The sequence below is a fragment of the Ambystoma mexicanum genome, chromosome 9 (genome assembly GCF_040938575.1).
Source record: "Ambystoma mexicanum isolate Mex_15411 chromosome 9, UKY_AmexF1_1, whole genome shotgun sequence".
NCBI classification, from domain to species: Eukaryota; Metazoa; Chordata; class Amphibia; order Caudata; family Ambystomatidae; genus Ambystoma; species Ambystoma mexicanum.
The window spans coordinates 1,287,586,300-1,287,614,161 of record NC_090931.1 but is presented as its reverse complement, the minus strand read 5'-3'; the positions used below and the strand labels follow the sequence as shown (position 1 = coordinate 1,287,614,161).

The window sequence follows — 27,862 nt, the reverse complement described above, 5'->3', positions numbered from 1 at the left end:
TGCTGGCAGGCGTGGCTGAAGTCAGGATGCAGGAGCTGACACGGTGAGCGTCCAGCTGCTAGGTGTAGAACAACGCGAAGCATGTGTGGCTGTTCGGGTGGGGTTTAAATAGCCTTGGAAGAAGTTCCTGGTATGTATCCTTCCACCAATCAGGTATGTTATCCTTCCCCGACCACACCCGGGTGGTGAAGTAGTCCTACAGGTTAAGTAGTCCCATTCAGGCCTCAAGAGGGCCTGGATGAAGCAGCAAGGTCTGCATCAGGTAAGTGTGCACCCAAGCACTTAAACACATATCCTCTTCTATGAGCCTGGCGCCTAAGGCGCCAGGACTGGGGTCCGCTATGAGCCTGGCGCCTAAGGCGCCAGGACTGAGTCCAAAGGGCCCCGACTTGGGCCCGCTGAGACTTCCCTGGGGAAAATGATGTCTGCCTCTGGGGTTGCTGGGCCCGGCCTGGCTCCTTAGAGGTAGGCATCATGACAGATGTTTACTTTACTGGGAATATGTCCATCCCAAATATAGCACTAGGGACAATAATGGTCCTATGGATTTCCAGCAACCTCTCTGTGGAGTATCCCCCTTTGTGCGCAATAAAGATTTGAATAGCGCCAAATTTTCTTTAGACTTTGGCCATCACCCCAGAGGCAATTGTGCTGACTGCTAAAGTATTCATGATACACACACCCAAATTTAAATGCTTATCAACTACCAGCCCCAATTATCGTAATTTTTGTTTCTTCTAATTAATACTCGGATGATTCTTATCAGCATGGTTTTGAAGGGTCTTTAAACGCTTTTGTAGTACTATCGGAGCACGATCTAGGAGTACAGTATCATCCACGTACAGGAAACAACCAACATGATGGGAACCAACACGCGGGGGAAAATCATTACAATTATTAAGTGCACTGTTTAGATCAGCTACATACAAATTAAACAATGCAGGCTATAAGGTACATCCTTGCTTGAGCTTGGTATTAGTTTTAATAGCTGGACTCAAATACCCCCTCTTGGTTCAACCTAAGATGCACCCTAGTGTCAGCGTAAAGAGATTTAATAAATGCAGTCACCAAATCTAGCCCCATGCACATATTTTTTCCCCATAATGTATAGCAGTCCATGGTGTAGAATGCACTCTGTGTCATACAGCGTATATCGCCATTCCCCTAGTACTTTAAAACACAATTCTGTTGTATAAAGCGCCTTACAAATGCTCAAAAATATTAAAAGAATAAAAATTCTCAGAGCTTTCGTCATCAAATAATTAAGAACCTAAAGGTTAATAGTTGTACCTGCCCCTTTCCTGAATCCAGCCTGGTGGTTACCTAATATATTTTCCCTCTTAGTCCAGTCATTTATTCTTTTAAGTCTAAATACATAGAAGATCTTAGCGATAGAGTCAATAATCGCTAGTAAACGATAGTTCCCTGGATTGTCACAATGGCTTTTTTGTATAGATAGGTCAAAGTATTGATTTAGTCCAACTCATGGGAACTTCACCTGTGGAGTCAAATATTTTTTTTAAAACCTCTTTTTATTCAGTTTTATAACACAATTCAGGCATAGGAAGCAATTACAGGCGAGCATCAATATTGCACAATACATTCAATAATGTTTACATTTGAATGCATTCGTAGGACTTCCCAAATGTATCCCAACCGTCCCCCACCCTAACCCCGTTTAACTTCCCCCACCCATCCTTCCTTCTCCCCCCTACAACTATATGGAACAAGTTACTTACCTGTAACTGTTGTTCTCCAGCATGGGTCTGGCATGGATTCACATGCTCATGAATATTCCCCGTCGTCAGGCTGGGAATCCTCGGTAAAGAAAAAACCAGTATCAGTTTCGTTTCTGATCTGTCTTTCGTAGTAATAACCAATCACTGGTCTCTGCGTCATACTGACCACAGCCAATGACTGCCCTCTACCTAAGCACCGCCTCTGGCAGCCATCTTCAGATTTGGAAGCACGTGAAGTGGCAGTATGACCAAGTGAAGAGCCGCAGAGGGGTAGGCGGGAGGGTTCGCATGTGAATCCATGCCAGACCCATGCTGGAGAACAACAGTTACAGGTAAGTAACTTGTTCCTTCTCCAGCATGGGGTCTGGCATGGATTCACATGCTCATGAATAAAGAATACATAGCAGTACACACATGCACAACCACGGGAGGTGGCAAAGGCTCAACATTAAGCATCACATGAACTCAACATTAAGCATCTTACCTCCTCACCAGGCTCACCTCAGGCGAACAGGTTGCGCAGCACTGCTTGGCCGACCCTGGACTCCTCCCTGGAATCCCGGTCGACGCAGTAGAATTTCGTGAAGGTGTGCGTCGACCTCCACGTAGCAGCCCTGCATATGTCCAGCAGGGGCACACCAGATAGGAACGCCGTGGTAGCTGCGATCGCTCTGGTGGAATGGGCTCTCGGACGGCCAGGCAGCGGTCGGTTTGCCAACCGGTGACAGTACATGATACAGCCGGAGAGCCATCTGGAGATGGAAGCCTTCGAGAGAGCCTTCCCCTGATTGACAGGTCCAAAGTTCACAAAGAGTTGTGACGTCTTCCGAAAACCTTTCGTGCGGTCCACGTAGAACTTCAGCGCTCTAGCTACATCCAGCGAGTGCAAAGTCCTCTCAGCCGGCGACGAAGGCGACGGGAAGAACACAGGTAACACCAAGGGTTCGTTGAGATGAAAGTCCGACGGTACCTTGGGCATGAAGGAGGGGTGCGTCCTGAGCACTACCCTCGTGTCGTGGAAAGTCAAGTACGGGGCCTTGCAGGAAAGGGCCTGGATCTCTCCCACTCGTCGTGCGGAGGTGATGGCCACGAGAAAAGCTGTTTTCCACGATAGAAACTTCAACGGGGCCGAGTGCAGAGGCTCGAACGGAGGTCCCATGAGCTTGGTCAGCACCACGTTGAGCTCCCACGCCGGGGCCGGAGCCTTCACCGGCGGGAACGATCTGAACAGTCCCTTCATGAACTCTTTCACCAGACGATGAGACCACAAGGACGTCCGGCCCGTGGTTCTGGTGTATCGGGAGATCGCAGCAAGATGAATCTTGATGGACGCGTGAGCCAGACCAGCTTTGGCCAGCGTCAGCAGGTACGGCAGTACTTGGGGAGCCGTAATCCGTAGAGGGTTAATCTTCTGTGCGTGGCACCAGACAGAGAACCTCTTCCATTTGTGTCCGTAGCATTTAAGAGTCGAGGACGCCCTGGCCTTTGCAAGAACCTCTCTGCAATCGGCCGGTATGTCGTATCCTCCAAACTCTAGCGCTGCAGGAGCCAGGCCTGCAAGTTCAGCGACTTCGGGTCGTGGTGGAGGATGGCGCCTCCTTCCCTGGAGAGTAGATCCGCGTCCGCCGGCAGCTTGATTGGCGGGGACGCCGACAAGTCCAGAAGGTCCGGGAACCATATCTGCCTCGGCCACGCAGGTGCGACGAGGATCATCCTGCACCGTGACCTCTTGAGCTGGTTGACGAGCCGGATTAGCAGAGGCAAGGGAGGGAACGCGTAGAGGAACAGGCCCTCCCAGGGGAACGAGAAAGCATCGCCCATGCTCCTCGTCTGGGGAAACCTGCTGGCGAACCTCCGGCACTTGGTGTTCGTCGCCGTCGCGAACAGGTCGATCTGGGGTGTGCCCCACCGTCGGAAGAGGCGATCCACCAGATCCTGCCGTAGTTCCCACTCGTGGCACGAGCGCAGCTCCCTGCTGAGTGAGTCGGCGATGGTGTTTTTTATCCCTGCCAGATGAAACGGCACCAGAAGAATCCCTTGGGCGACGGCCCAATGCCACAGGTCCTGCGCCTCCTTGGACAGCGCTGGGGACCTGGTTCCGCCCTGTTTCCTGATGTAAAACATGGTGGTGGTGTTGTCGGTGAAGATCCTCACCACCTTGCCCTTGAGGGACGGAAGGAAGGACCTGAGGGCCCAAAACACTGCACGGAGCTCCAGGACGTTGATATGCAGGGACTTCTCCGTCGGGAGCCAGAGTCCCCTTGCGTGCAGATTTTCGGTGTGCGCTCCCCACCCTTCTAGGGAGGCATCCGTGGTCACAGTCACCTGGTGGGCTGGGGTCTGGAAGTCCATGCCCGCCGTCAGATGCGCGCGGGTGCCCCACCACCGTATCGCTCGTCGGAAACTCTCGTCGAGCTTGATCCTTTCCTCGAAGCTGCCCGTCGTCTGGATCCAGCGCGCATCCAGGAATTCTTGCAACGGGCGCATCCGGAGCCTGCACATGGGAATGAGGTAGATGCAGGAAGACATCATCCCGAGGAGGGACTTGATGGACCTCACCTTGGCCGCGTCGGCCACCAACATCCGTTGCACCTTGCCCAAGATGGTCCTGGTCCTCTCCTCCGACGGGGAGGCCAGAAGGGACACTGTGTCGAGCCTCGCTCCCAGAAACAGTGCGACTTGCGCGGGCACCAGGTGGGATTTGGCGTAGTTCACGGAGAATCCCAGGTCCGTGAGGAGTTGGACGGTCCTTGCCGTGTGGACCACGGCGAGCTCCCTCGTCTTGGCGCGGATGAGCCAGTCGTCCAGGTAGGGGTAGACGTGAATCCCCTCGCGGCGCAGCTGCGCCGCCACCGGTGCGAGGCACTTGGTGAAAACCCTGGGTGCCGACCGTAGTCCGAAGGGAAGGGCTTTGAACTGGTAATGACGCCCTTGGACCACGAATCTGAGGAATTTTCGGTGCCCCTTTAGGATGGGAATGTGGAAGTAGGCATCCACCAAATCCAACGACGATAGGAAGTCTCCTTCCTCCAGCTGACCCAGGACGTGCTGGAGGGTGACCATCCGGAACTTCTGCGCCTTGATGAACTTGTTCAGGCGTCGCAGGTCCAGGATGGGGCGCCATCCTCCCGTCTTCTTCTTCACGAGGAAGTATCGCGAGTAGACTCCGGAGCCCCGAAGCCTCTTTGGGACGAGTTCGATGGCGCCCTTTCTGAGCATCGCCTTTACCTCCAGGAGAAGTTGAGGGACGTGAAGTTCTTTCCTGGCCACGGGGGGGACGCGCGGGCACCTTCTTTGAAACTCGAGCGCGTGGCCCCGGGCCAGGGCGTCCAGCACCCAACGGTCGGTGGAGATGGACTCCCACACGCTGACGAAGCCCGCCAGCCGGCCTCCCACCGGGGTGCTTCGGTGGGGGCCCGACCCCACGGCCGGTTCAATCCTGCTTGGACGCGGCCTTGCCGCCTTGGCCTCCTTGGCGACGACGGCGGGGTCCGCCAGACTTGCCTCGTCCTCTGTAGGCCTCTTGCGACGACGAGCGGGCCGCTTGACGGTAGGAAGCGAAACCGCCGCCGGAACCTTTGGAGGCGCCCTTGCCTCCGCCGCTCCGAAAGGGCGTCCGCCGTTGCTGCAGTACTCCAAGGGCCCGGGCCGTCTCAGTATCCGCCTTGATGGCCTGAAGGGAATCGTCCACTGTCTTCCCAAACAGGTTGTTCCCGTCGAAGGGCATGTCCAGGACCCTGGTCTGGACGTCCTGCCGAAAGTCCGTAGCTTTGAGCCATCCACGACGTCGAAGGCAAACGCCGTTGCCCATCTGGCGGAACCCAGTGTCGGCGATGTCCGTCGCCACGGTGATGGCGTGGTCCGAGGCCACCTCACCTTCCTGCAGGATCTCAAGGGCCTCCGCCCTCTTGTCGTCCGGCAGAAAATCCAGCAGGGGAGCTATCTTGTACCAGAGTTCCCTGTCGTAGCGGGCCACGATAGCCAAGGCGTTGGCCGCTTTAATCGTCGTCGCCGCCGACGAGATGACTCTACGTCCCATGGCATCCAATTTCTTTCCCTCGCCGTCCGGCGGGGAAGTCGACGTGGAGGCCGCACCCCCCCCGCTTTCTTCCTGGCTGCCGCGGAGACGACGGAGTCCGGGGTAGGTTGCGCCCGGAGGCATAGGGGGGCCGAGTCCGGGACCCGGTACTTTTTCTCGTACCGGTCTCTTTTCGCTGGCGTCGTGGAAGGGTTCTTGAGGAGGGAAAGGCCCTCATCCCAAATGTCGTCCAACAGAGGCACTGCGAGGACCATCTTCCTCTTGGCCTTGCGCCGTTGGTAAAGGAAGCCTTCCTTTTTCTTCTCCTCAGGGCAGAGTTGGAAAAGCTCGGATGCCCTGGCGATCATTGAGTGGAACGATCCAATCTCGTCGGGCGGAGAAGCCCTGGTGGGAGGCGACGACGGAAAATCCTCGTCGTATGCCTCGTCGTCCGTACCCGTCGCTGCCGTGTCAGTCCCCGTATCATCCCCTCGGGTGGACGGGGAGGAGGGCTGGACGGGGCGCGACGGTTGAAAAGGAGGTGGTGGATGGATCCTTCTTTTCTTGGTAGGGGGAACACCAGAAGGTCCCGGTTCTGGATCCCCCGACGGGAGAGGTTCCTCCGTCGGTAACGGTAGTCTTGTCCTTATCTCGGAGCATAAGGACTGTATAGCCAACAAAATGGCCGCTGAGTTGTCTTGCGGCGCTGGCAGAGGGGAATCCGACGGGCGAGCAGGGGCCCCGTCGGTATCCTCGACGATGTCGTCGTCGTCACCTGCGTCGGGGCCCATTCCGACGGGCTGGTCTTGTTCCACGCCTAGGCCGTGGCTTAAGACCTCGATCAGCTCCTCTTCTGAGGTTGAGGCCGAATCTACGACGACGCCCTGCCCCCCCTTCTTCCCCACGGAGGGTTTCACGGGGGTCCTATCGATGGGCACAAAAGAAGACTCCCTCCGAGGAGGCAGGGAGATTCTGGGCCCCGAGGCCGCCACCACTGGGCAGCCTCCACAGGCTGGGCCAGGGCCGCCGCGACCGTTTCGATAGAGGGCTTGGTCGAATGGATCAAGGCCTTCACCACCTTAGGTGCGCTCACCGCCTTATCCTTGAGGGAGGGGGCACTGCCACGCTCCTCCTCTGCCTTAGAGCTCGACCGGGGCCTCTCCAGGAGCTTCGCCGGGTGCTCGGCCTTCCTCTTACCCGACCCAGAGCGTTGGCTCGTGGTTGATGGTGCCGGGGAGGGTGCGCCCTGCCTGGCGCCCGTAGAGCCCGACCGTTCGGCGCTCCCGGTGCCAGCGGACTCGCGGTGCTTGGCCTTATGTTGGGCCCCCGTCGCCGGGGCGCCCTCAAAGGTCTTAGAAGACCGCTCAGATTTCTTCTTCTTCTCGCCAGACGGGCTCTTACCCTCCAGCCAGCTGGCGAGACGTTGATGGCGGTCCTTCATGGTCCGTTCCGACATGTTGCCGCAAAACGCACAGTCCTTCTCCACGTGCGTCTTGTCCCCATGAAGGCAGTAAAGGCAGAAAGAGTGTTCGTCCTCCTTGAAGACGTTCTGCAGCTGGCATCCAGGGCAGGCCCTTAACAGCTTTCCGGGCGTCGAGCTTCCCTTCTCCTGGGCCATGTCCGAGACCGGGCCTGAGAAGCTTCTGGAGTCCTCCGAAGTGTAGCTCGACGAAATCTTCACCCTTGAGGGGCACAAATGAATCCGACACGGGTCCCCGTTGATCGGATGTAGGATCGGTGGAGCTTGAGGCTCTTTTGACCGAAAGAATCTAAGTTTTGTGAAAAAAGCGCGAAAAAATAGCACTAACGCTCGAGAGCAATAGCACGAGGATCCCAACACATGAACGTGCGGTAAAAATCTGAAGATGGCTGCCAGAGGCGGTGCTTAGTTAGAGGGCAGTCATTGGCTGTGGTCAGTATGACGCAGAGACCAGTGATTGGTTATTACTACGAAAGACAGATCAGAAACGAAACTGATACTGGTTTTTTCTTTACCGAGGATTCCCAGCCTGACGACGGGGAATATTCATGAGCATGTGAATCCATGCCAGACCCCATGCTGGAGAAAAGTGAGGTCCACTGATGTTTAAATCTCTAAGGGTTGAGGTCTATTGAGGGCAGTGTCTAACTGGCTGCTCCTTGCATGTCTCTGCGTTGGGGGTGATGTTTTCCCCATGTATGCTCTTGCGCTCCTTGCTTTCCGCTGTGCTCTATATATATGGGTGGATTATTTTGTGGAATTTGATCACCCTAGCCGGGTTGAGTGCTGAATGCCTCTAAAGTGCTGCGCCTTCCATTAGGCATGTTTTGAGAGGAGTGTGGCCCGCTCTTTATCGGAGTTAGCCCCCAACAGCATGACCTCGGTGTAAAGGTGACGTCCACCCCCCCTTATGTCTGTCACTAGCTTGTGTACTCCCCGCCAGAAGGATGTGATGTCTGGGCATTGCCACAAAATATGGCCCAGTGTGCCCAATGCGCTGCAGCGCCTCCAGCATTCATTAGTGGGGGCGATCATCTTGTGGAGTTTGGCAGGGGTGTGGTACAGCTGTTGCAAAATTTTGTATTGAATTTCTCTGTTTTTCAGATTGACTGAGGCTAGCGGTATAGCTGTGAAGTATTCTAGTATATTTTGTATGCCAATTTGGACCCTTAGGTCCTCGGACCAAGCCATCGCCAGTGTAAGGTTCCTGCCTTGATTGGTGGGGATCGCCATCTGATAGAAGATTCATAGGTGCAGGAAGGATTCTAGGTGCTGTTCCAGGTCTTTCTCACATGGGGCCGAGGCCAGGAGTCGGGAATCTCGCGCTGTGTGGGTGTATATCTTGGCTTGTGTTTGGTATGTTAACCAGTTTCCTCCCCATTCCAAAGAACATTTGGTAAATGTTATGCTTAGGGGTCAACTGACCATGTGAAAGGGGATCCCAGATACAATGGTAAACCTTCAGGGTTCCACACTGCCTCCTTAGCCTTCATCCCTGAGGTAGAAGTTCATATGGAAAGTAGTACACCTTGCAACTATTGGCTGAAGACCCCAATGGAGTCTCAGCCAGGGTTTCTTTAGTGTCCCTGGGTCTGTGAGAACAGCAGAATGTAGATGTGTATAACTCTATTCCAGATAACACAAAAGAATATTACAAGGACAGTGTACTTGTAAATGGCCAAGAGACCCCTGCCATTAGACACACTGGGGCCAGCATTACAGTGGTTGATGAAAGCTTTTTCAAACCTGGGGATGTTGCTAAGGCACCCAAAGGTCCCAATAAACTTGCTGGAGGCCCTATCTAGATGGTCCCAATACTACCAGCTTGAAACACTTGTGTATAGGCGCGTTATAAATGCCATATCATATCATCCAGTGCAATAATATGACTGTAAGAATACCTGTCAGTGTACAAAATGAGGTGCCTGGGAAAGTCCTGTTGGGGAATGACTTAAAGACTCTTGGGCCCCCATTACGACCTTGGCGGTAGCCATGCCACTACTGGCGGCATGGGTGCCGCCAAAATTGCGTCTGGGTCCACGGAATGAGGAATTACCGGGCCATTCCAAGTTCGGAAGGTCCGGTAATTCTTCCCTCCATGGACCCGGAACCGGTCCTTCCCCATTCCCATTTCAGCCCCCATAGGGCTGAAATGGGAATGGGAGAGGGAGCAAACAATGGGCCATTACGAGTTGGTCCGTTGTTTGCTCCCTCTTCCCCTCGCGGGACCAGGCGTTACTTACCGTGACCCGCGAGGGGACCTCGTAATGAGGCGGTACGGGGTTAACGGCGCTGGCACCTTTTACGGCACCGTTAACCCCGTACGCGAGGGTCGTAATGAGGCCCTTGGAGTTGTATCAAGCACCCCCAGGCCTCCCAGTAAAAGGAAGCAGGAGCAGACTAGATTGGCCAGAGAGGCAACTTTAGATGACTCTAAGTGGGAGGATACAGAGGTACCTATAACCCCCAGTTCACAGGAAGGACACCCTTCTAATTCCAGGACAAAGAAAGAGACAAAGGGGAAACCCAAGGTCTCAGGAAAGAAGAAAGGTGCCACACCTGAAGGACAAGGACATCCCCGAAAGGACAGTCCAAAATCACACCTGTGACCCCTCCACCAGCTGAGGCGGAGTGGGAGGATCAACCAGAAAGTGGTGAATCAGCTACTGGTGAAACGGAGCTGTAAGAAACCCTTCCCTATGTTGGAGATCTGGATCCAAAAGCCCATGCTGTGCTGCAGACTTTGCTTGCAGAAGGTGAACCCTCTAGGGCAGACTTCAGCAGAGGTCAAAGAGAGTGTCCTATCCTTGAAGGACCTCGCCAACAGGCAGCTTCCCAGCTGGATGGACAAGAGCCAGGGAAGCACAGGCTGTACTGGGAGGATGGCCTCCTTTACAGTGAGCCTATTGAGTCTATCCCAGGGCACTACAGAAGACGTGCAGTGCCACAGGTGGCGAGACCTCAGTTTCTACAGTTAGCCCATGAGATTCCTCTGGCTGGTCACTTAAATTTTAAGTAGATCTAGGAGAGGGTTTCTCTGTATTTCTACTGGCCTAAGATGGGGTCTGATGTAGATAAATTCTGTAGAAGCTGTCACACTTGTCAGACTTCTGGAAAGAGTGGAACCAAGAACGTGTCACCCTTGGGGCCTCTCCCAGTGGTGGGAGTTCCTTTTGAGAGGGTAGGGATTGACACTGTTGGTCCCCTTGACCCTCCCACATCTTCATGCAACCGATCTATATTGGTTGTGGTAGACCATGCTACCTGGTATCCTGAAGCCATACATATGAACACTGTTACTGCTCAGGCAGTGGCTAAGGCCCTCCTTGGTATTTTTACCAGGGTTGGGTTTCCTAAGGAGGTCATGTCAGACAGGGGGACCAGTTTGCTGTCCCACTACATTCAAACCATGTGGGAAAACTGTGGAGTGACCTACAAGTTCTCAACAGCCTGCCATCCCCAAACCAATGGGTTGGTGGAGAGGTTTAACAGAACTATGATGAGCATGATAGGCACTTTAGAAGAACCCCTTAGAGGAAAGTGGGACCTTCTACTGCCATGCCTTCTCTTTGCTTATAGAGAAGTCCATCAGGAAGGGGTTGGTTTCATCCTCTTTGAGCTGCGCTATGGTCATCCAGTTACAGGTCCATTGACCCTAATCAAGGAAGGGTTTGAGATTGCTCCTTCCCTCAAGCCAGTGAGAGTCACTGACTATGTGTTAGATCTCCGTCAAAAGCAGGGGTTACAAAATGTCAGACCATGTAATAATCCACATAAAGGAAGAGGTCAAGAAGATGTTTGATCTTGGGGTAATAGAGCCATCAACAAGTCCATGGGCTAGTCCAGTTGGACTAGTGCCAAAGGCAGAATCCAAGGAGTTGAGATTCTGTGTGGACTATAGAGCTTTTAATGCAGTCACCACAGCTGATGCCCATCCTTTAACTAGGACAGATGAGCTGGTGGACAAACTTGGTTCAGCCAAGTTCCTCAGTACATTTGACCTAATATCAGGCTATTGGCAGACAACTCGGACAGACCATGCCAAGGACAAAACTGCATTTTCCACCCAAGGAGGCCTCTAACAATTCAAGGTTATGCCTTTTGGACTTAAGAATGCACCTGCTACATTGCAAAGGATGGTAAATCACGTTCTGAATGGGATGGAGGACTTCTACATGGCATACTTGGATGACCTTGCCGTTTTCAGCCCGCTTGGGAAGAACATCTTGACCACCTTGGATATGTTTTGCAGGCTCTTGAACAGGCCCATCGGACCATGAAGGCAAGCATTTGTCAAATTAGTCAGAGTAAAGTGGTCTACCTTGGACATGAGGTAGGAGGAGGTGAAATAAGGCTATTGCCTAGCAAAGTACAAGGTGTACACGACTGGGCCACCCCTACTACTCACACACAAGCGAGAGCCTTTTTAGGTCTCACAAATTACTACAGGAACTTCATTGAGAACTATGGGACCATAGCTTCTCCCTTGAATGTGACCTCCTCACCCAAATTCCCCAAGAAGGTCAGGTGGAATGAGGAGTGCACTCAAGCCTTTGAAGGACTTAAGAAAGACCTTTGTCAAGATCCAGTCTTGAGAGCTCTTGACTACAACCAATCCTTTATTGTACAAACTGATGCTTCAAATACAGGAATAGGTGCAGTCTTGAGTCAGCTGTATGAGAAAGGCAGGGAACACCCTATCTGCTTCATCAGTAGGAAACTGAAGGACCGTGAGACAAGGTGGGCAACTATTGAACGTGATTGTTTTGCCATTGTGTGTTCTTTGAAGAAGTTCGGACCATACTTGTATGGATCTACTTTTGTAATTCAAACAGACCACCTACCCTTTAGATGGTTAATGCAGATGAAGGGGGAGAATTGGTAAGGTGGTCAATCAGCCTTCAGGGGTTTCATTTCACCATAGAACACAGGTCATGGTGTAATCACCAAAATGCTGATGGTCTCTCCAGAAAGTATTACCGGCTGGATTAGGAGATTCACCAAGGAGTGGATTACATCCTCCTGTCACTTAGTCTGGGGGGGACGAGTGTTGGGGAGAAATCTCAGAAATATGCTAATTCCCTTCTACCTTAGAGACCCCCAGCTCTTTTGCTGGACTTTAGGACTTTTAATTTTCATCCTGGAGAGAGTGAGACCTTTCTCCCCACTCACTCATGTATTATTCTTTGATTTGAAGCCTGTGTTCCTTTTGGTTTTGGAGTCTGACAAACTCCATAGGCATCATCTTTTTACATTAAGACACACAGCACCCTTAGTGCAGTGTCACAGAGAAGTAATTTGGATTTCTGCTAAAGTTTTAAATACCTTCTCTTGGATAACTACTGTTTGAAATTGACTTTACATACATTTGTAACTTTATAGACCCAGCACACACTATCTTACATTAGGGTGCTGTAGGGGTTACCTAGTATCACCTATGTCTATCTTCTCATGTAACATTTTTTTGTTAGCCTTTTTACAATTAATGGCTGGTGACAGTTGTTTACTTTTTCCTACCATTATGTGTTTTTAACGCAGACTGCGTTCGCAGCTGCAGTACTGCACCCATGGGTGCCCATTTTGTCAAAATGGCCCTGGTCTTTTATCGGCATTTCTTGTTGGAATGGTCCTTCTTGAGATTTACTCTGCGTGCCAAACCAGGTTTGGTCCCTTTGTTTGTTTGGTCTTTGGTGGGATTCAGTGGTGAAGCCTGCCTTTGGTTCCAGCATGTTTGGCAGGGCAGGAAGCAAGGAAGGTTCCCGAAACGCCCTGTGCTTAATCCCCGTGGTTACAGGAATGCACCCAAAGGTGGCTTGCTAGCTCTCAGTTGAGACTTGCATTTGCTGCCTTTTGCAGAGTTGCTTGCATCTTCGCCCTCCACAAGCCTCCCAGCTTGTGGCCCAACAAGTGATTTCTTTTTCAACAAAATTCTCTATAACATTGTGCAAGCCTTTTAGTTACCTTCACGAAGTGCCTCAGCTCCCCTAGACTTTGCTCAAGTGACATTGGCTGTCTTGGCTCCCCGAAGACTCTTCCAACCTCTGACTTTGCGTTTTAACTATACCTCCAAAAAGTCCTACATACCTTACTTGTATAGCTGGGAAAGGGTTAATCTACATTGCATTGGGGGGGTTCAAAAGTGCTTACATGTTTCAGAAACGTGTTAACCATTGTTTCCTATCCTAACCTTTTCATTTTTGCCACAACATCAGTATTACAGTTAAAGGATAATAAGTGATATATTAATGTCCACAGTGTCCTAGCTATTGAAGTCACCTGAGGGTGTGGGAAACTATGTGCCATCCCAAAAGGGTATCTACTTACTTTACTGAACTGAGTGAGTGTATTTGTATTGTTGCCAATTGCTCCCTTCTAAAGAAGGCTTATTTTACAACTGACTGTTAAATTCATAAATACTTATTTTTATCAAGAAACCTTGACTTTAAGTGTTATATGAATACTTGTCACTGTGAAACTATGTTGCAACCCTACAGCTCTTATTGGCCCCGCTTGAGATAGGCCTGGCTGCTCAGTCACTCTACCAACATGTGTATTACAGACTTATACCAAAGGTTGGGTTACCTATTTCCAAGAGGACAAGGCTGGTGTAGTCTCCCACAGGGTTACTACATACAATCTTGCCTAACACCTTTCCCTACTATGGACAAACCCAACCCTTCCCCCACCTTCATGGGGTATTTTGAGTCACCTCCCCTGACTTCCACAAATATGACTACTAGTACTGAGAAGAGGCAACCGGGAGTAATGAAGACTAGGTACTTGAACCACTCGGGCACTGGGACGAGGAAGAGGCATGCTGAGAGAAGTAGAAGTCAGCCATGTCTCCTTAATGATGGTAAGGCAGGGCTAACTGTACATTCCCACCTGCAGCCTGTTAAAAGTCTGCAGGTGTATAAAAGGCCCAGTCGGAGAATGTCAGCAGGTGAAGCCGTGGCTGGTGAAGCTGGGGCAGGAGAAGCAGTGGTGAGAGAAGACGTGGTATGCAAGGAGCAGCAGCAGGGAGGCGAAGAGAAGCAGCAGGGAGCTGCATGTATGACGCATGCCGCGGTTCAAAGGAGTACAGCCCAGAAGCTGGGACTCTGTGGAACCAAGCAAACATTAAAAGGGGAGCCATGCCTGGAGGCTGCCCTTTGTCATGGTGTTCGCAGTGCTCATTCTTCTGGGGTTAGAAGGGGACCCAGGAGTGCCTGGGGGTCAGAAGATTGAGTCCTGAAGCGGAAGCCCAAAGACAGAGAGATCTGCACTGCGGGAACGCCGAAAGAAGCAACCAGTGAGTTTCAATGAGAAAGGAAACCTGGTATGCGAGCATTTGAAGTTATGCAGAGGATTACTTTGTATCGGAATGGTCGCGTGCATGATATATCACTTTTCAAAGGTCTCCGATGGGAATCCTCATTAACTTTTGAGAAAATGAGAATACTTAGAAGCAGAGTGGTGGCGTTCCTATGAAGACACGCTTTAGTTTCCACACAAGCAATTTCTAAATACTTATAATAAGGAAGTCAAATGAATGAAACTTTTTCCAATTGTTATGAAAGTCTCAGAGTGCTGGGCATGTTACAAAGGCAATTCATAAAAACGTATAACAAGGAAATCAAGCGAATGAAACCTTTTTCAATTGTTACGAAAATCTCTGAGTGCTGGGCACGTTATTAAAGGCATTCTACAACGATATATAACAACAAGGCGAATCAAATGAAGATCTTTTAACACCTATTAAATTCTGAATCTCAAAAATGAATGCAACTTCAAATACAAATAACCTTTATTTATAAGTAAACAATTGAACAGAATTTCAGCCATACAAGTGAACCAAATCTATATTGGTCTCCACAGTGAATGGAACTTTGTGGGATGAACTTTAACAAATGAATAATCTGCAATTGTCAGTCAAGACATTCTTGTATAAAGGCCAACCGTATCCAGAGGGTGCAAGAGTGGCACAGCTCTTTAAGAAAGTTAGAAAATATCTTTTGTGAATCTCAGGCAAGAGAACACTGTGGTTTATCCTGCTTATTGGCTTGAGGATGGAGCTTCAAGATATTTTGTGTTTGGAACTGGGTTTTTTTAAACTTGGGGAAGGGAACCCCAAGTATTGGTTAACTTTATATAATTCTGAGCATAATGCAACCCTGAAACTTGTATTGGAACTGCTTTACATTCTGGGATCGTAGTGGAAAGAAACTATGAGCTGGACAAAGCTCCGAACTTTGTGTTGAACACTGTTGTGTTGGTTGCTGAGATCTCTACACATTGTATAGATTAGTTGTGAGGGCAACTATAGGTTTTGGACACAGACAGATTTTTAAGTTGAACTCTTGTACTTTGACTTTCCTTAGTTTTGGGTTTGGTAGGGAAATCCCACCATAGTATAGGGCAAGAAAGGCGTTTTTTGGGATCCTCGCATCCCCTGCACACTTTCTCCTTCTTTCTTTATTAAGTAGGGCTTTGTGCCAAGACCCTTTTCCTCCCCTGCAACTCAAAACATTTATAACCAGTCATAGCTGGGTTTGTAAAAATATTTGGTACTAGTTGTTCCTCGAGTCATTAGGTGTGCACTGCTTATCGCATTTTCAAGAAAGGCGTTTTTCCAACTTGACTTAAGTTAATAAAGTTGTTATTGTTAATTCAGAACCTGTTGTCTGTGTTTTACTCCACGATGCCGTCACAGTCGTTGGCCTCTCTGGCTCTCCATGTACAAAGTCAGGGTGCTATTATGCAGGACCACAATGTCATGGGTGGATCCAGGAAAGCGAGCGCAGCAGTGTGTTATTGGCAGGTCAGCATTGCACGTAACCTACACATTCATGGAGTAACCTAGACATTCATGGAGTGGAACCGTTTCCTGTTGTGGTACGCCTCTTTGTGTGCCCGGGGAGCAACCAACGACACATGGGTGCAGTCAAGCGCAGCAATTACTTTTGGCAAGTAGGCTGGTTCAAAGAAATGTGTCTGTGGAATGTACCTGTGCTAGGGTGGTGGGCAGGCAATGTGCCAGGATGCATGGCACAAGACTGCCTCCAGCACGTGCCGGAGCACAACTGAAAAACTGGGATGGAAAATGCTGTGCAGCATGCCCACAGTATGTTGGAAGGTGCCACTGGCAAGAAAATGTAGCACCAACACAAGCTTTAGAAGCAGAATTAGGGAAGTCCTGATATTGATCCTGCTCTGGATGTTGTTGTGGATCATGGCCAGTACTTCTGAAATGGTCTCCCTTTTCAGTCGGTTCAAGGTAATGAGTTGGGTATCAGTCAATGTCCAGGGTGAGGGCCTGACCCAGAGAATGGGTGCTTGCCTTGCATGGCGTCCAACTCCTTCTCCTCTCTGCGCCATGTGCCCTGTGCTGCTGTTCCTGCTCTACAGCCCGATGTAGAGTAGGAGGTGCTGCATGTCCCACTTAGCGACTGCTAGTGGCAGCATGGTGCTGGAAAGTGGGTTGTTGTCAGGTGTGGGCCTTATGTACTTTTTCTGAGTGGTATGAGTGCACTTGTGACTTGATTTTCATCACCTATACGCATTTACATCCACCTTTAGGTAGAGGTAACCACACTGTGTTTTTGGTGCAATTACTGCCGATTTTTGACAGGATTTCAACTTGTAATGCAGCGGAAACACCATTTTGTTTCTTGGCGGCAATTCCGCTGGTAGAATTAGCACTGGTGGCATTACCGCCAGATGTCGGCACTAATTCCGCTTGCAGAATTAGAGCCCATTTCCATGTACCCCTAATTTGGCGGTGTGGTAAAAGTGGCAGTCATTCCGTTACTGCAACCATTACCAAATACCACTCACCTCATAATGAGGCCCTATATAATCTAAGCTGATGTAGTCACAATTTTCCTCCCAAGCACATATATAGGTCTAATTTCTTCCACTGTGGAACTTCCTACAATGATAAAGATTTCCCACAATGTTTCTGAGTAGTAGTGATAACAAAGGAGACCAAACTTGAGAATCAGATCATTATGATGCTGGCAAAACATTTTTTCACTGGGAGATGTTACATGTCTTGTGGTAGCCAGATTAAGCAGGGTCTGTTTCCATTGTTTTTTTAAATTTTTTTCTGTTCCACAAAGGTCTCCATTAAAAGAATGATCTTCCTCCTTGTCTGATACATGGTTAAGATCAAAAGAGTCTGCTGCCCAGCGCTTAGCAGTGTGGTATTTTGTGCTGCCTAACTAGAGAAGGATGAAATGGGAAAAGGGAACTGTCATATGGGGAGTCCATACTGCAATCCTTTCAAACACTTAGCACTTCATCCTGAAGTTGCTCTTCATCCTCTGGAAAGTAGGGCTCATGAACGTCTTCCATCACAGCATCTACTGGTTTCTGAATGCATGGAATTTTAAACAGGTGTGGATAATCCTTCTTAACCTTGCTTTTTGCCCCCAATCATCATCTTATCCATCATGTTATTGCATTTTTCCATAGTTTGCTGGAAGGTTATCTTGAAAACCGAGGTTTGAAGGCATTGCCATGTGTCACTGGTGCACTGTTTGAAATTATTATAGGGGAGCAATAGCCACCCTATAGTTAAGGTGAATATTGTGCACACAGACTTTTCCAAAAATGCTATTTCTAATAAATAGCTGTTGACTTGCGTAATGGATTTGGATGAAATGTTTTCTAAACATTTTTTTGTCATGACCCCTAATCATACCGGACATTTTGGGTAAAATTTGTTAAAAGATGAAAATGTTATTAAGAACACATTCATTTTCTTCACAGTGAAAAAGTGCATTTTTTTGAACAACCATAGCACGAAAACCACTTGACAGTTTGGAACCAAATGAGAAACAACTTTGGCAAAAAGCTTCACCATCATGTCCTTTTCTGGTTTGGGGAACATTTGGCAGTTATTTTTTAAAATATTCGACAGAGAAGAGAGCGCTCCCTGATCCCAAAAACGTGTACATGGCCCCCATGGTGCTTTGCAGGAGAGCGGCTGGGAGGCATTTAGGAAATGATATGGGGAAGCCGAAAATTAAAATGCTCAAGATGCTATTTGGAGGAGGAAAAAGGATGCAATCACATCGGGATTTTTATGCAGATGCGAAAAGTGACACTATGTGAAGTTGGGGTTGGTCTCGGAAGTTAGTTATGGGTACAACATTTTCAGCTTATTGGGTTATCTCCAGAGATTACTGCGACAATGCCGCAAGACATTATCAGAAAAGCAACTGCGTCTCGCAAACCAAAGAGTGATAAGGGTAAAGGGAGGGGAAAAAGCAATTGAGGAGACCAAAAAAAGAAAGAGGAGGGTGGGCCATGGTGAGTACCTGCGAGGGAATCTGCAAATTAACAATTGATTTCTGGGAATTTATCAGGGGAAGAGGGAGTGGAAACAAAATTACACCTGTAGTGACCACATCTGCTAGGCAGGGGAAAATGGGTCTTTGGGAATAAATAAATTGGTTTAACACCTATTGGTGCAACATGCACAGTGACTACATGTACAGCGACCACAGCCGAAGGCTATGACAAGTGGGCTCTGAAGAAAACATTATTTTATGAAACAATTTGTATTGATATTTTGTGGATGCAAGAACAAACATAGTAACATATAACAACAATCAGTACAGCCCATTGACATTGTTATATCCCCATTCTTCTGTATGTAACACTCTTTAGCTCTACCTCTTCCCCACCGATGGGTCCCCTCCCACTCCTGCTCCCTTCTATCCCCCAACCCAAGTCCCACAGTTGTACCTGATGTGACCACTGAACCAGCCTAACCATCTCCTATTCTCTTGTTTTATCCCGCTTCTAACCATCATCTGCACAATTTTTCATGCTTTTGGGGACATCCCCGATCCCTGTATACTCTTAGTTCCAATTCACAATAGTCCATCCCCTCTCTCCATTTATGTATCTTCGGGGCGACAGGGCTACCTCATCCCGCCGCCAGATCTCCCTTACCAATTATCAGGGCAATGTCTGGTATTTCTCTGGAGATTGCATCCCTGATGGTATTCCAGAACCCCTGTATTGTGGAGCATTCCCAGAAGGTATGCAAAAAGGTGCGAGTCGTGCTCTTGCTTCGCAGGCATACTGGGTCAGGCACCCTCCCCACACGGTGCAGCCTCACTCAGGTGTAATACACCCGGTTAGGTAAGAATTGGTGCGGTGACACTAGGTAAAACTACACAAGACTTATCTGCTTGGTATTAGGTAACCCACCTTTTGGTATAGGTCTGCACTACACAAGTTGGTAGTGTGACTGAGCAGCCAGACCTTTCTCAAGAGAGGTAAATGTGAGCTGTAGCGCTGTACAATTGAAATCCGTAAATACCAGTAGCCAAGTAACCCTTACACTCAAGGTTTCATTCATAAATTATTTATTTAACATCAGTTTTGAATAAGCATTCTACAAAAAGTCAAAAGAATGTAACAAGACTAAAACTTTGAAATTACTTTTCAGAATCAATAAAGCCAGTGAATAATCTTTGGATATGCTTAATACATTTCTCCTACAACAGGAGGTGACTTCAATCACAAGGATAGTATTTGCATGTATGTATTACACTAACATACTTTGTAGATTGCGAGTTGCAGAAAGGAAAGGTTAAGGGAAGTAGAAAGGTTAGAACAGTTTCTCAGAAAATGTGAGGAAAATTGAATCCTCCAATGAAGTCTAGATAATCCTTTCCCAGCAGTGTTTAACGAGCCACAACCTATAAGGGGAGAAGCAATACCAAAGTCAATGGATTTAGAAGAGTGCCTTTAGGGAGCCAGAACAGCCAAAGTAATTTGGACACAGTCTACAGTTCGGATGCACTTCTTGGACAGAAGTCTTGCACAAAGTTAGAGAGTTCAGAATAGTCACTTGTAGGGACACAATCAGTAAAGCCTGTGTAGGGGAGTTGAAATCAACTCAGAAAGTAAGTAAGTAGGTGCAAGTCTCAAGTGAGCCAGCACAATTTAAGGCAAGAAGGTAAGTACCCTCAAACCTGAAAAAGTACCTTTGGTTAGAAGAAAGAGGTACAGCTGGGGACAAGTGGGAGGACATCTGGAGGGCTCCTGCGGTAGTACTCGGGAAGGTCATCGGCAGCTACGTGTTTTCTTCGTTTCAGCGGCACTTTGTCGTTTCAGCGCTTCGTAAACAGCACTGATGCAGAACGCTGGACACCGGTTGGACTTTCCTTGCTCCCTTGGTCCTGCACTCTGGTGCAGGGACTCTGGATCAGGATTTCCTGCTTCTGGAGTGTCCTTAGGAGGATCCTTGAGCTTTTGGCCGGATTTGTTCCGCGACAGATGTTGCACTCGATTATGGGCACTCGACCGCTGACATTGGGCTTCTGCAGCAACAGAGAGGCCCTGCAAGTCGGTGATGGCGCCAAGTGGAGTTCATCTCGGGGTTAGTTGGTCCCACTAACCCAAGGGACGAAGTCGTTCTGTCGGTGCTTCTCTTTCAAGGTGAAAAAAGGAGGTCAGCACAGCAGCAGGGCTTCACCGGGCAATTGGAGGTCCAAGAGGTTGCAGCAATCTTCACTTCACGGATCTTCTTCAGATGTTTCTTCCAGTGGTCGACTCTGCCTGTAGTCCCAAGAACCTCGCCTTTTAAGCAAGATTGGCCATTCATGCACAGCCTAGGCTGTCAATCACACAACAGGGTGGCCAGGACTGGTTTTAGGCAGGCATTCCTAGAGACAAAGGACAGGGGACACTGGAGCCAAGGGCTGAAGCCTGCAAAGGCAAGACAAACAAAGGGCTCAAAACTGTCTCAATGCACAGAGTAAAAGCCAAGAAACACCTCACAACAGAAGACAGGGGCCATTTTTGACAAAATGGTCACCCATGTGTGCTGTACTGCAGCTGAGGGTTCAGCCTGCGGTAGAAAGCACAATGGTAGGAAAAATTAAACTACTGCCACCAGCCATTTAAAGTAGTGAGGGTGACAACAAATGTTACATGGAAAAGTAGGATAAGGGGCTACTAAGTAACCCCCCAGCACTCCACATAAGATGGTGTGTGCTGGACCTACAAAGAGAAAAGGTAAGTAAAGTCTGTTTAGAACTGTAGTTCATCCAAGAAAAGATATGTAAACCTTAAGAGAAATCTAAAGGATTTCTCAGTGACACTGAAGGTGCTGTGTGTCACTATACAAAAAGTGGATCCCTTTGGAGTTTGACAGACTCAAAAAAACAGCGAAAACACAAAATCCAAATCAGGGAAAAACACAGTAGAGAGTGAGAAAAAGGTCCCACTCACTCAGGAGTTAAAATTAAAAATTCCCAAGTCCAGCAAAAAGAGCTGGGTGTCTCTATGGTGGGAGGAATTAAGCACTAAAATGACAATTCTCCCCCAAGACACCCGATGTAGTATTTTGTACTAAACCAGGTGCAACTTGCACGCAATACTCACCTCCCTGGGCGAGCTCAGCGCCTCTATCCAATCTTTCTCCCTCCTATGCCCTAATATTTGCCTCCAATTTGCCTTTCAAACTAAGGGTCTGAATGTGAAGTTAGTTATCACATGGTAAAGCACTAATTGCTTTTCCCGCTAATTCTCCGTCCAGGAGGTTGGTTTCTGTAGGCGGGCGTTTGGGGATGTCCCAGTTATCGGTCTGTTCTTTTGCCACTGCGTGTTGCAATCGCAACTAGGTGTACCGGGCCCTATCAGTAAGGCCGTGTATGTCCACTAAAAGTTGGAACAAAGTGAAATTGCCCTGTACAATGACGTGCCTTAATTTCCTGATCTCTAATGCCTGCCATCTATTCTGAAGGCCGAATCTGGTGACTTCTGGGAAATCAGTGGTGCTTCCGATGTCACCGTACCTTCCCAACACATTGCCTTGAGAGTGTCCCTTTGTGCCTCGAGTGTGTGAACCCCGGGCTGAGGATGTTTGTGTTTTTGGGGGGCGATGGTATATCACTTTCAGTGGAAGGACAGTCCCCCATACCTTCCCTCTATAGCCTGATGTGGGCCATTTGCTTGTCCCTGTATTCCCATTCATTAATAGCCACCAGTTGCGAAGCCCAGTAATATTTCTGAAGGTTAGGAAGTCCCCAACCCACCTTCCCAAACCATTATGTTCAATGTGTTAAGCGCTATTCTCTGGTTAGACGTTCCCCAAATCTTCTCTCTTTGTATGCCTTCGATGGCACAGAACCTTTTGGGGGACATTCAATGGGTATTCTGAAGGCCAAAAAGAAGCTCCGGCAGTGCCATCATCTTAAAAAGATTGGCCCTTCCCATCAACCAGATTGGGAAGGTTGCCCAGTGTTTAGCATCCCTCTGCAGACTCCCAGATTAAGGGGCCAAGAAAACCCCTTAATCTGGGAGTCCGCCCTCACCTTTGCCGCAAGTGTTGTTTTTATCCGTTTGTATTATTTTCAAGGTGCATTAGAACAGTTACAGATAACATGACTATGTCGTCGTCAACACTTCCAAACATTAATCGAAAGCATGAGTTTTGCTTTCCCTTTCACCCAGCCTAGGGTTCCGCCTCTCCTCCCAGTTTCTTCCATTTTCCATCTTATTCACACCTTTAAAATTGCTTGTACCATCAATAATTGACAGAACGCTAGTCAAACTTTTCAATACATATCCCAGGATAGATGCTGAACTGCACTCCCCACCTCCTTTACCCCTGCCCACCACTATGATGGAGTCATATAGACCCTATGTAAAAGGTTATATTGGATCAGCCAGAAGCATGCATTTCTAGATATTTTGTTTACCTGTTCCCAAATCCTAATCCATGTGCCCTCTGTTATCTCCTCCCCTATGTCCCTCCCCCACTTCCCCTTGACATTCAGATCCAACCTTGGTTTTCCCTCACAAAGACCCCCATATAAAAAGCGTGATGGCTCCTCATCTCCCTTCCAGCGTTAATAGGACAGGTAAGGTTTAAGTTACTTACCTGTAACTATTGTTCTCCAGCACGGGTCTGGCATGGATTCCCATGCTCAAGAATATATTCCCTGTCATCAGGCTGGGAATCCTCGATAAAAAAAAAAAAAACAGTTTCACCTTCACTTTAAAACTGTATTTCTCCACTAAACCAATCACTTTCCTCTGACTGCCCCCATGAAAGGCAGGGGCCGGGGTACATATAATCATGGCGGTCGCTGACAACATGTTCCTAGCCCACTTTGATCCGGCTGCCTCTCTGGTGGCAGTAGACGCAGAGATTGAGAGCTGTGGCAGCGTCTCTAGCTTTAAGGTTAAAGTACATATATCAGCGTTGCTGAACCTTTCACTCACAGATGCAGCCTTGGGGGAGGCACAAGGGTATTCTCAGTTTCAATGGGCAAGGGACGAAATAAAATACCTGGGGGTCATCATAACTAAATCCATGGACTCACTATACTAAGCGAATTATTCCCAACTGATACACTCTCTAAAGATGGATTTGAGCGCTACAGCCCCCTGCATATTTCCTGGATGGGGCGGATGGCCTCAATTAGGATAGTAACTCTCCTGCGACTCCTCTATTATTTCCAGGCTCTTCCGGTTTCCATCCCCAGGAGCTATTTCTGCTTGCTCTATAAGCAATTTTTCTTTCCATTTTTATTTGGAAGAATAAGAAGCAGAGGGTAGCGCTAGAGGTTCGTATGGCCCGAGAGGCAAAGGGGGGTTGGCGGTTCCAAACTTTTTCTAGAACTTCCAGGTCGCCTAGTTGAGGGGGTTAAGGCAGTGCAATTGCTAACAGGGGACGACAATTAACAATGGGTGCGTATGGACCAGGCAATGGTAGGTGCTCCCCTGGCGGAGGTTCTGTGATTAGCCAAGCCAGATAGACTGACATGAAGGCCTCCCAGATCACTGCTCTAGTGTGGAAGGTGTGTGACACCTTACTGAGTCGAGGGGTGATCTTGACCATATCAGGCCAGTTCACACCAACCTTTGGTAACCCAGTTCACTCCGGGGGTGGAGAGGAGGGCCTTCGGGAGGCAGGGTGTCTCCGACTCAGGGACCTAATGCACAGACAAGAGATTAAATCCTTTGACCAGTGTAAACCATGCTTTGGCCTAACCGAAGGAGACAGGCTTTGCTACTTTCAGCTGCGCCACTTGGTTTTACACCCAACTAACAAAACAGCTGCAAACAGACAACTCACCATGTTTGAGAAATACATCATAACTCATTCAGGGGACACCCACCTGATCTCGGCACTGTATGCAATCATTTCCAAAAGCCTCGGGAGGTGACCATGGGGAAATGGGAGGGAACATTGGGCCGCCCAATACCAGTAGATGAGTGGGAATTCCTCTGGGGCAACATTCCCAAGCTAACCCGGTCAATCCAGCTGAGAGAAGCGTGGCATAAAGTGCTTCTCCAGTGTCCCTACACCGCGGTGAAGCTCCGGACGATGAACCTGTGGGTATCGCCAATCTGTTGGAGGGCGCCTGCCAGAGGCGGGGGAATTGGGCCCATATTTCACAAAAGGTAGCAGGTGCTCCTCTCCAGAGAGAACATGGCATGATAACCTGTTCTAGGATGAGAGTTTGCAGCACACGCTTTTTGCTCACTGTACCTTTCACAGATGGGAAATATCCATTTGCATATCAGTCTTTGTCCCGCCCACATGGGCAGTCCAGCACTGAAATGCTATGGCAATTCCTCTCTGAACAAGAGTACCGACAGCAACCCCATACACGTGTTCCAGCCTTGTTGGGCCTCATCAGTGAGGTGAAGCTGTGCCTCTCTGAGTACAGTGAGCAGGGAGACCACGTCTGGTTGCCCCCAGGTAACTTAGGGTTCTTACCTTTTTGAATCTATGTAGAATTGTTGAGTCTACCACTTAGGTTGGAGGGGGCAGGTTAAGGCTCTTGAAACACTCAGTGCACTTTTTATGAATACAGCTTTTGTAATGTTCATTTGCATATCAGTCTTTGTCCCGCCCACATGGGCAGTGCAGCATCGAAATGCTATGGCAATTCCTCTCTGAACAAGAGTACCAAAAACAACCCCATACACCAAAAGCAACCCCATACACCAAAAAGGTAAGAAGAAGCAAATCCTAATGCTCTGTTATGCCAGCATAAAGATTGAGATTGCATAGAGTCAAATGTGACAGAAGCAGGTAGGAAAATGGCAAACTGGATGAAGGTATTCGATACTGTCGCAGAAGTCACATTTTGGGCAAATAAATAAGACAGAATGTATACTTGTGTGTCTAACATAGCAAGGCCACTCCCTCTGACAGTCAAAGTCTATACATATATTTACCTGGTGGTGCATGTAGATCACCTGGCGCGGGATTCTAGGAAAATAATATAAAAAATATGTTGGTAAACTAGGAGGACAAACACAAATGCCACGGACAAACACAAATGCCACAGAACGATCTTTGAGATATGTAGTTCCTTTGTCTTGTTATACTCACAGGAATAGAGGGCGGCACCACCACTTGAGGTGGCACCACCAATTTAGGTGGCTCCTCATCAGGTTCTTTAAATATCTCGACTTCTAGAACGACATTTCCTCTTTCAGGCAAATCCACTTCATGGACACTCTTGGCAAGAACTCGTCCTCTTGCTGAAACACAGCAAACCCAAACTTATTTTTAGTTATCCCACAGATCGGGCACCAGACATCCAACATTCATTTTTTTTAATTGTGCTTTAATTTCCTCACACAAAACATGTAGAAACCTTCACAAATATGTAAACAAATTCTTATACAAAAATAAGAAAACCTCATATTAATTTAGACATTTAAAACTAAAAACAAAAGAGAAAAGAAGTCTAAAAAAAAAGCAAAGTCATACATGAGAGGAAAAAAAAGGCAGAAGGAAGGAAAGGGGAAAGCATATTTCAAATATCGCAGATCGACATACAGCACCTTATTGCTAATGTCCTTTAAACCTCTACTAATCTCCCTCAGCTAGCCCCGGTTTTATATACTCCAGTCGTCTCACAATTGTATAAAGGAGACTACATAGGGCTAGGATCAAACTCTGTAGGTACCCTCTCATAAGGCTGCACCATAAAACTTTGTTTCCTACCTCAAGTTTGAGGTATTTGAGTCTGTCTTATTTCAAAGTCCTGCAGCCCATCAACAGTTGTTTTATAGTTTCCATCATATTGCTCCTCCCACAGAGCCTACATCCTATATTCTCCCCCACCTCAGTCCATCCTCTCATTCTCTCTAATGTCGGAATAGTTTCTTCTTTACCTTAGTGGGGTTTATTATTAACTCTTCTTTGGAACCGCCTATATCAATCAGGAGATCATACATTTGCTGTTTCAATTTAGTAATCGAAAATCCAGACTCACAATTTTGCTCTGTACTCCACCCTTCATACAAAGATTGTGCCGGTAGGTTTAGCAACTTAGCATAATTAGATAACCTCCTCCAAGTTGCTCTGGTAGACAAGGATACAAGCGCAAACTCATGTCTTATCACTACATTGGGCAATGAGGTTGTCAGGCTCAAGGTCTTTTTCCATATCATGCCCTGTATTGTATTTAGCTTGTCTCCCAAATCGTTTAAATCAATGTCTAGGCCATATAGTATGGTAGGTTCTACCTGCAAGATGTAGAACTGTATTAATGTCTTTAAAGTAAATTGCTGGGCATATACATGTTTCATTTTAGTTAAAAGCGGGCTGTATTTAGCCTAAATGTATTGTAACCCAGATTGAATGGAAATTGTATTTGCAACCTCATACCCTAGATTGGTCAATGAGTCCACTCTCTAGTTGATCATCCCCCACCGCCAGATCATGGTTTTTGGTGCTCGCTTAGTCGAGAAGATGAGAACTCTCGATTTTTGGCCATTCATTTTTAAATTATTTTTTAACGCATAGGAATGGAAGATGGCTATCTTCCGCTGCAGACTGATCAGTTTTAGATCCAAAAGAACTATGTCGTCAGCGAAAGCCAGCCAGTACAAGGCTACTGTGCCCAGCCTTACTGAGTTTATGAGCCCACCCTTCCACAGATTACTTAGATGTGAAGTGTAAAGGTTGTAGAGGATAGAGGCTACCATGCATCCCTGTCTCAGCCCACTGATGCATTTACTGGTGCCGTCACTGCCCCCTCCCTGTCCAATCTCACTCTCACAGTGGTATCAGAGTGGAGAAGGGCGAGCAGCCGAACTACATGGGGAGAGATACCCAGTGCCACAATTTTCATCCATAGCCGTTCTCTACTGACAGTGTCAAACACATTTGACAGGTCAATAGAGGCCATACAGACGGTCCCCAATGGTTTTCTATCACTGCTGCCTGAAAATGAGCCATGGTGAAAGCGTTTAAGGGGGTGCCCATACCAGAGCGAAATCCCACTGGATGTTGTGAGAGTAATTTAAGTATATTTATTAGTGTTTTAAGTTCTTTTAACAGCAGAGTGCCAAAATTCCTGCTGGTAGAATCAAGCAAGGCAATTGGCCTAAAATTCCTCGGAGTTTGTCTATCCCCTTTCTCATGAATGGGGATAATAAGGGATTGTTTCCAGGTATCTGGAACCCTGTAAGAGAAAGACATTTCTAAAGAGATCCCAAAGCGGCAGCTCCCAAAGTTCCACATACTGTTTGATCAGAAATGGTGGAATATTATCAGGCCCCGCTGCTCTTGAAGGTTTTGCTCTCCTTATAGCCCAACGGGCATCTTCTAGATCCAAATTTAATGCATCTCTCTGTTTCAGCAGG

General features: G+C 48.2%; 1 protein-coding gene across 1 annotated transcript in view; it reads right to left on the bottom strand.

Annotated features, from left to right (window-relative positions):
* The window catches only part of LOC138489066 (protein mono-ADP-ribosyltransferase PARP14-like), a 1,172,404-nt gene that overhangs the window by 968,277 nt on the left and 176,265 nt on the right, over window positions 1–27,862 (bottom strand). The window contains exons 2-3 of the mRNA XM_069616631.1: window positions 25,596–25,747; window positions 25,439–25,472 (exon numbers count right to left, since the gene is read on the bottom strand). Coding sequence (XP_069472732.1) covers window positions 25,439–25,472; window positions 25,596–25,747 — 186 coding nt within the window. The remainder of the gene's footprint in view (window positions 1–25,438; window positions 25,473–25,595; window positions 25,748–27,862) is intronic.